Source organism: Nicotiana tabacum, chromosome 2 (genome assembly GCF_000715075.1).
Source record: "Nicotiana tabacum cultivar K326 chromosome 2, ASM71507v2, whole genome shotgun sequence".
In the NCBI taxonomy this organism is placed as follows: Eukaryota; Viridiplantae; Streptophyta; class Magnoliopsida; order Solanales; family Solanaceae; genus Nicotiana; species Nicotiana tabacum.
In genome coordinates, this window is record NC_134081.1 from 16,738,050 (window position 1) to 16,747,202 (window position 9,153).

General features: G+C 35.6%; 1 protein-coding gene and 2 non-coding genes across 3 annotated transcripts; 2 read left to right on the plus strand and 1 right to left on the minus strand.

Annotated features, from left to right (window-relative positions):
* The first annotated feature begins 961 nt into the window (after positions 1–961).
* TRNAH-GUG (transfer RNA histidin (anticodon GUG)) lies at positions 962–1,033 on the plus strand. Its single transcript has one exon. It is a non-coding gene; the product is annotated as a tRNA-His (tRNA).
* Positions 1,034–1,077: 44 nt separating this feature from the next.
* Positions 1,078–3,029, plus strand: LOC107803591 (uncharacterized). The gene is made up of 2 exons (XR_012699467.1): positions 1,078–1,213; positions 2,850–3,029. It is a non-coding gene; the product is annotated as an uncharacterized LOC107803591 (transcript).
* A 279-nt stretch (positions 3,030–3,308) lies between these two features.
* Positions 3,309–8,898, minus strand: LOC107803590 (uncharacterized). Its single transcript, XM_016627335.2, has 3 exons — positions 7,887–8,898; positions 5,750–5,917; positions 3,309–5,166 (listed from the first exon to the last, which is right to left on the minus strand). Exons 1-3 carry the CDS (start codon positions 8,439–8,441, stop codon positions 3,505–3,507), a joined length of 2,385 nt encoding a protein of 794 aa, XP_016482821.1. The 5' UTR covers positions 8,442–8,898; the 3' UTR covers positions 3,309–3,504.
* Between the last annotated feature and the right edge of the window lie 255 nt (positions 8,899–9,153).

Sequence of the window (9,153 nt, forward strand, 5' to 3'; positions counted from 1 at the left end):
GAGCCAAGATCGAGAGCTCGAGTCAGAATCAAGCTCAAACCAAGATCGAGAGCTCGAGTCAAGATCGAGCTCGCAGACAAAAGCCGTTGCAATCCCACTAGAGAGAATCGTGGCAGGAATTGTGGAAAAGCTGATTTATCGTGGGTCTCCCACTGAGCATTTTTAATTATGTTTAGAGCAAGACCCCCTACTATAAAAGAGCATGGTTATCATTTCTGTAAAGGCAAGTTTTTTCATGCTTACATTGTAATCAAAACAATAGATTCTCCCATAGTAAAGATTCCACTTGTTTAGTCCTAAAATTCATCTTCCTTACAACCTTATCTATTTTGCATTCTTTGCAATCCATACTTATATTTCTATTTATCCTTATAATTTGTATTAAGTTGCGCCACATATCCTTAGAACTACGTACAAATTCAACTCCATCCATTTTTCGGGTAAACACAGTCTTTGATAGACTTTTTTTGATAGAAAAGTTTTCCGTTTGTTGTACCTCACCCAGCGTAGTGCCTGCTTCTTCAAGATGTTTTCTGGCTTTGAAAATCTTCTGCACCATTCTTAGGTGCAGTGTCCCAGATATTTGATGATACATTACAACAATAATAACAACCCAGTAAAATCTCACAAGTGGGATCTGGGGAGGGTAGAGTATACGTAGACCTTACCCCTACTCCAAAGGGATAGATGTACTATTTCCGAAAGACCTTGAATCAAAAAGACAAAAATAAATAATAGATCAGTGCCACATATATATTTGATGATACATTATTTGTTTTATTTTAAAAAGTCCAACATACAGGGTCAAGCCGAAAATTGAGAATAATCAAACTAATCAGAGACTGAACTCTTAAAAGCCGATTGAAACTGAGAATTGCTGCACCCAACGTCCCAATACACTAAACAAGGTAATGATAAAATGTTTTAGTTAAATTTTGGTTTCTGCACCCAATACCAACAAGTGGCTGTAGTTTAGTGGTGAGAATTCCACGTTGTGGCCGTGGAGACCTGGGCTCGAATCCCAGCAGCCACATTCAATTTTTATTTTTCAAGTTACCACCTTCTGAGAAACGACGACGTACGATTACCACCCACCCACGTCAACGGTAGGTTAAATAGACCCAACGTCTCCCAAAAGAGATGAAAATCGAGATCGTAGCTGTCAGGCTTCTTCGAATTTTACACCAATTCTCCGTTTCGTCTTAGTATCACTGTAAGTTCTTTGTTCTTTTTTCATAGCAAATCAAATAATTTCATTATCTCTCGATCTATACTGCATTTTCTTTATGCTTGAATCCTCCTGTTTTCCCTCAAAATTTATCCAGTTTCAATTTTGTCTACTTATTTATTGAGCATATTCTGAGATGCTATTTTTGTTGAATATTTGTATTCCTTAGATGATTTGTTGGTTATATATTGCAATTAATGTTTGATCTTTTGTTTCATGCTGTTTGGATTGTTATTCACGGATAAATTAAGTGTGGCGTCTCTGTTTATTCCATAAGGAATGCCATATAAATGTCAAATGTATATGCTAAAAACGAGAATTGTTAAAAAGGAAGTTTTATTCATAATTGAATGAATTATGTAGAAGAAAAAGAACATAAATTCAAAGGTAGAATCAGTAGATTTGGAGTTGTAGAAGAACTAGATTGTGAATCAAGGATTCTGAAGGGTATGAAGATAATGGTTAAAAAGGAAGTTTTATTAAATTCAAAGAATTGTCAAAAATGAAGTTTTATTCATCTGGAATGATCCTAATTACAGCTAAAATCAAATGGTATCAAAACTGGTGTATAGTTTTTAATCTTATGAATTAGAAATCCATAGGATTAAATCCCTCCATCCAAATAGGTCCTGAGAGTATTCCAAACCCTTATGTTTTGTACTAAAAGAAATGAAGGTATAAGAATAGGGACTATTTAGAAGAAGAGAAAAGAAAGAAGAGGAAGAGGGAAGGGGAGTATTAAGTGGAGTACTTGTTTTATGATTGATTGGGAAAGAGAAAAGAGGAAAGTGTAATGTGACACTAACACCTAAATGTGGTTTGTTCATTAGCCTAGAGTTGTTTTTAAGACTTTACAAACAGCTTCATTAAAGGATGTTTCCGACTTTATTTGAGGGAAGGGGAAGGAAAAGAAAGAATAGGAGAAGAGGGGACTAAGCTTAACCTTTTGCTGTTGGATTGACTTTTTTAGGAACAGAAAGTAAGGGAGAAGAAAAGAGAAGATAAGGTCATGTACCTAAAAATAAAGAGCTGGCATGTGTTCTTTGAATCCAGCTTTGCAAGTCTCTGGCCTTTGCTGGCATCTTGGTGCTTAGGCACTCATTGGCCACAAGATAATACGCTGTTACGCCAATCATGGATATCTCTAGTCTTTTCTTTCCTTATTGTTCTCCATGTAAAATGAGTGCTCAGTGTGTTGGTGCGTTTGTTTTTTTGCCACTGTTTTCTATATTGCCTGTCTCATTTTGGCGCTTTACTATGTCGCCTTTTGTGTCTGGTAGAGTCTGTTGAACAGCTTGGCTGACTAATTACCTAGCCATATAATGTCTTTTAGATTATTAAAGAGCAGGTGTTATTTGGAGCTGCTTAAAACTTTTAAGTATGAATGCTAAAGTTGGAGTTGTTAAGTATTTTAGATCGTGCCAAAGGAAAAAAACTCAACAACAGTCTACATGATGTTCAAACTTAAATAAGAAGTAGATTAGAATAGCTGGTCACTTTATATTGACTATCCTTCTCTTTGTACTAGCTTTTTTAGAGTGTTATTGTCCACATATTGAGTGACAAGTATGGTTGGTTGATTTGTCTGATATTTTGGTTCTTTTGTGCATGAATGTTACAGATGATTGACGACCAGGACCTGGGCTTCTTCGCCAACTTTCTTGGTATCTTTATCTTTGTGCTGGTGGTTGCTTATCATTATGTGATGGCAGACCCAAAATATGAAGGCAATTGAAAGTTGTTTCTTTAGAATTAGCCTCGGCAACCATAGTTATGCTCATTTACCTTTGGCATCTTTATATGTTAGATGAATGAACTTTGATGTGGCATAAACATTTTCTTCTGAGCATGGAGTTGTATCTTGACTGCTTCTAATCGAAAACTATTGATCAGTGTATGGCTTCACAGGATTATCGAATGGAGTAAAGGATTTACATCTTTTCCTTTTCCACCATTGCTTTAATGTTTTAGAAGTTTTTCCTGTTAAAAGCAAAAGATATTGTTGTTTCTGTAATTTGCTTTGTCGCTTCTTTCAGGTTTGCCTTGATCGAAAAACGTTTCTTACACGAAGTCAGAGGTATAGAAGATTCGGAATAACATGTTATCTTTGAATTTTAAGGGGAATTAAAATGGGAAAAGAAAAAGCAAAATAACTATAGATGATAAAATGCTAAAACCCCTATTTTAGATCTACAGCTTTATGCTTTTTGGTTTTTAAGGCTACTAAACTTGGCTCTATAGGATTTGCTCCCAACTCAAAGAAAACTGGTAGATTTTTATGAACAAATTGGTTCACCCAGAGGATCTTCCCATCTCACCAAATCTTTTATCCCTCTGTCAATGTCTCTTACTTCTCTCTCCAAAAAGCTCATGCAAAATTCTAAAGAACACAAAAAACCAACAATGGTTTCTCTAAGCTCTATACCTGCAATGTCCCTTACTTTACCACAAACTTCCCTTGAGTGTTCTAGGAAAGAACTTAAAACCATCTCCATCTCCTCATCATTTGTAGAAGAAATGATACACTCATTTGGACACGACGAATTCCCTTCTTCAAGATCATTCAAGATATTCTGCTCTGGTTGGATTTGAGAAGCTTTTAACAGTCTGTTAGAAATGGTTTTCTCAAAGCAGCTCACTGCAGAGCTTAGGGCATTCTTGAGATGCTGTAAGTCCTTGTTTATATATTGTTGAAGCTCTTTTCTATCAGGATAATAGCTATCGAACGCTTGTGAGAGGAATTCGATATCATAGGCCATGAAAAACAGAACATCTGCCATTGTTGACAAAGATTTTTGGAGCTTCTGGTAGCAAGAAATTGGAAAAGGAGAAAACCAGAAACTAGGTTCCAACACTGCATCTTTAATGAACTTTTCCAAATCTTGGACTTGAGATTTCAGATTCTTTTGCTTCTCCATTAACGCCTTTTGCCTTGAATCAACAATCATGTGTTCAGTGCAATCTTTGAGTGTTCCTTGGATCAGATAGAGATGCTTTTTAACTAAAGTGGCTGAGCTTGTTGGCTGCATAATAAGCTCAACAACGACGAAACATGCTAGTCCAATGAAGGCCTCAGTGAGTCTATAAATGGCGAATTCACTAGGTGGACCATAACTCTTTCTTCCCAAAATTAGTAGTGAACCTATTACTGCTGCTGTTCCCCCTGCTTGAGTGAACATCCTACTATGCCTTAGAAATGTTGTGAAAATAATCCAAGGTAGGAGGGACAAGAACCTTATATGCGCGGCTTTTTGAAAAATAGTGCAGCCAAGTACACCATAGACTGATCCTATGGCTGTTCCTTGTGCTCTAGCATTTGCTTCTGTGAAAATTGCTTGTTTTCCTGTAACAAAACTGAGTGCTATTGTTAGGCCTGACCAATATCCATTTTCTGTATTAAACAGCAGACCAAGTAGCACGGCCAGCCCTAATGAAAATGAACACTTAAACGCGAATACCACCATTCTTTCGTTGATCATTGGCACAGTCCAATTGATGCAGACTCGTTTGCAGCACGAGTTGTTACTACTTTCCATTGTTTCTCTTGATCTTTGGTCAGTAATAGGCGTGATCGTGTCAGAATCACTCGTACACATTTTTAAACAAGATAAGAAGAAATGTGCTGGCTGATCTAGTTTGGTTGGTAAAATTGGTTCATGGGGTAGCCTAGAAGACCTTTTCTCAAACTCCCCTTCTGTCACTGAATTTTGTGGTAAAATGGATCTATCTTGCCCCATTTTATCACCAAGAAACATCAGAACATTATGTGAGACTTTAAAGAGCTCATCATCTATCATTCTGGTGAGGAATGAAGGGTAAGAAGTTAAGGCCATTTCCATTCCTTTCATTGAAACTTCCATGTTTTGCAAACCATGTCCTGGATCTGTGAAGTAGGGAATCAAGAATCTCAGCCAAGGTTTCTCCCATTGCAAACCTTCCTGCTCAAATTAGGAGGGTATTTTAGATTATGAACAAGAATGGGTTAATTTCACATATGGTCAGTAAATTGTATCCACCATAACTATGAAGTCACAAACCTAACTGAACTTTACTCATTATAACAGTAACCTGACAAGATTCTTCCGCTAAAACAGTAAAGTCATCTTGATCGGTAGGTTTTGTCGTTACGGTTAGTACAGTTTGACGACTTTACCGTTATAATGGGTAAAATTCAGCTACTTTAATGTGGTGACTAAAATTTTTATTTTATTTTATTATTATAATAGGTAAATTTAGTAGTTTTACGCTATGTTACGCGGACTCTCCAAAATGTTGCCACACCCGTATTGGATCCTCCAAAAATACACTACTTTTGGAAGATTCGACACGAACCCGACAACATTTTCGGAGCGTCCGAGCAACATAGGTTTTACGTTATAGTGGGTAAACTTAGTGCCAAAAATAATTTTATGACTTTACTGTTATGGTGGATACAATTTAGTGATCATACGTGAAATTAACCCAAACAAGAACCGATGAATTCAAAGATTGAGAAGTTTTTTAGGGATCTCATGAGCTTACCTCCAAGAATTTGATAGTCTCAAGAAGCTTAGTTCCTGTATCAGCAGAGGGCTTTGCCTGAGATATTAGTTCCATGGCTATCTGATCATCTTGAGTATGGATTGCTTTCAAATATAAATTTATTCTCTTTGAAGCATTTTCTGCATAAATTTTGTATAGGTTTCTCACCTGTTGGCAATGTTATTCACAATATTAGCAATAGTATCATGTGTTTAATCATAAATATGCAGTACTAAATTAAATTAGGACATTTACTATGATCTTAGAAAACTATTTAGTCGTTTAGTTACCAGACAATAAGTAGGATAGGCCACAGATACGAGAAAAAGGAAATTATTACCAGACAACATGTTATTTCTTTTGATTCCTTTGTCTTATTATCTTGCTATTGATACGGCTTTTCTTTCATAACTTTTTCATTACTGTATTTCTTTTTGAAATTGCTATGACTGTACTTTGCTTGAGCCGGGGGTCTATGGAAACAACCTCTCTACCTTCGCAAGGTAGGGGTAAGGCTGCATATACACTACCCTCTCCAGTCCGCACTTGTGAGATTATACTAAATTTATTATTGTTATTGTCGTATGATATGAAAATCTAACACGTTGTTCTATAATAGTAACAGGGCAGAAATCAGAATGATGTTATAAATTCTATTATTAAAACATTGAATGAAGTAGGCAACAACTATATGTTACTGACCCTACATATTTACTCCTAAATGGTTAGAAAGGTATTTCTAATGTGGAAATTCAATTCCCCTTACGTTTACAATTTTGCTCAAACAGACTGGAAACATCTGTGATGTTTATGGACCATAGAAGAGAACCATACCAAGCACATAATCAATCAATTTGCCATAGGAATAAGGGCACTTCTATCTACCACAAACTAATGCAGTATGCATATATATGTCAAGTTTAACATCAAGAATTTTACTATTAGGCGTTTAGACATAAGAATTGTAAAATTCCGGAAAAAAGTGAAAAAAATTTTCAAGTGAAAATAGTGTTTGAAAGTTAGAGTTGTGTTTGGACATGAATATAATTTTGGGTTATTTTTGAATTTTTTTGAGTGATTTGAAAATTTTGAAAAACACCCTTTTGGAGTGTTTCAAATTTTCGAAAAATTTCGAAATTCGTTTTCAAGTGAAAATTAAAAATTTTATGAACAAACACCGATTTCGAAAAAAGAAAAATTTTTTGTATGGCCAAACAGCGATTGAAACGGAAAAGGAGGTCGACAATTGTGTTTGGACGTAGGTTTCACTTGGAGAAAGAATCAGTAGAATTTTTGTGAGTGAAACTGAAACGGCCATCATTTCACTCAAAGTAATCCTCAAAGCAAGTTTTTTCAACTTCAAGTTCTTCATATCAAATTGAAATTAAAACAATTGATAAAATTATAAAACAAATATTGATTTGCAAATACTGTATTTCCATACGCCAAATGGACGTTTCCTAGAAGATCCAAATTACTACATCAGTGTCTTGATCGACCAAGTTTACACTGAAACATCGATCATCTTTCCTTTTCAACTTAAGGATTTTCTAAAGAGAAACATATTACTAATACTAGACAAACTAAACCATTGAGCAAATTTAAAAATATACCTAAATGGCGATTTTACGGTTAAAACAAGTGATAATTTGCTTGACTTTTCAACATGAGCTGTAAACTTCGGTTACATCGAAACTATAAAAACAATTTGAATGGTCAATATGGTACATATTAAAAGGAGTTTAATATCTACTATATGTTAATGGTATGAAAAGTATTTACAAAATCAAGTAACTTAAAAGATAATTGTACGTAACTTTACTTAATATTACTCAATATATATTGCTTAGTAACCTAAAATAAATAGTTAATAGGTAAAATAATATTAAAGGAGTAAAAGATTCACTACTCTATCGATATATATAACTTAAATCTAATTAAGTATATCAGTTTCTATCAAATATCCATATTTAAAGATCTTTATTTTTCAATCAACCAAAATGGTCGTCGTGCAAAATTAGATTTAGCAGTTTGAAAAGCTACGCTAAAAGATAATCAAATATAACCGTTCAGAGAAGATAGAACCTTGATAGGGCTATGGTAATATTTTGAAACTTGATTGAAGTTTGATGCATACCTCATGATTAGCTAGCCAGGGATAGGGCAACAACAGAGCTAAGATAGAAGCCACAGCTCCAAGACCAGTGCTAGAAGCAATTCTAAGAGGGTGCAATACAGCAGAATTGACATAAACCCCATGAATAACAACATCAACGTACACTATAACAAGCTGTCCAAAAGCAATTCTCTTACACATCAAGTTCGTACTCTCCGGCAACGCCACCAAAAACGCGCTTACCGCCACCATTAAGGCGGCTACTTCCGGCGAGAAATCGTCGGTAGTGACATAGCCATGTAGCCATAAGCCTAGCATGGAAAGAGGCATGACTTGAAGTGTGGCAAGACATGCATGCCAACATCCTCTTAAGGCATGACCTAAAGTGGCATCGGATACTATGAATATAGATGTAACGTAAGAAAAGGAAGGAAATGCTAGTTGCTTCGCAAGTGAAGGTGGACTATATAGGGTGACACAACCCACTATGGTGCATGCTAAGGCGGTACGAATGGCGGAGTGTAGCCTCATCCACCACATGGCACGTGCTCGTTTTGCCACCATGGTAGTTGCCATGATAGTAATAAGACGACTACTTTCTGCACGCCACTAAATTAAATGGCTAATTAGAAGATTCCACCGCTTATCAATCAACAAAGATGATTACTTTGTTTGTGCCACTAAACAACTATATGGACATTCACCTGCTAGTTACAAGACGACCACTCGTTGCACGCCACTGAATATGACTATATGGACATGATTCACTTGCTAGCAACAAGATGACTACTTTCTCAGAGCCACTAAACAACTTTAGGGACACTCATTTACTACCAACAAGATGACTATTCTTTGCACGTCACAAAATATGGCTATATGGACATGCACGATAAATTTATGCTATGGTTCAGGAAGGTATTTTGTGAATAACAAGAGGAAAATAGGATGAATTTATGTAATTAGCAGGCTCAGTAGTTTATTGAATAGAGAATGGTTTTGTAATTTTTGGTTAGTGACAAAGTAGAAGTGGTCCTCTAGGCTTGAGCAGGGAGAAGTATTTATAGAAGCTAGACTGTCACACTCGTACATATGGATATCCAACTTTTTAGCTCAGTTAAAGAGTAAAATATTGCTCAGAGAATAAATTACTTCTAATACTAAAAAGCTATCAGATGTTTAATTAACAACCTTGAGATGTAAGCATATGTTCCTGATCTTAATTAGGGGAATATTCATTTTAATTATCTCAACTACTTAGGGTATCTTTAATGGAAGGACAAAGAATATA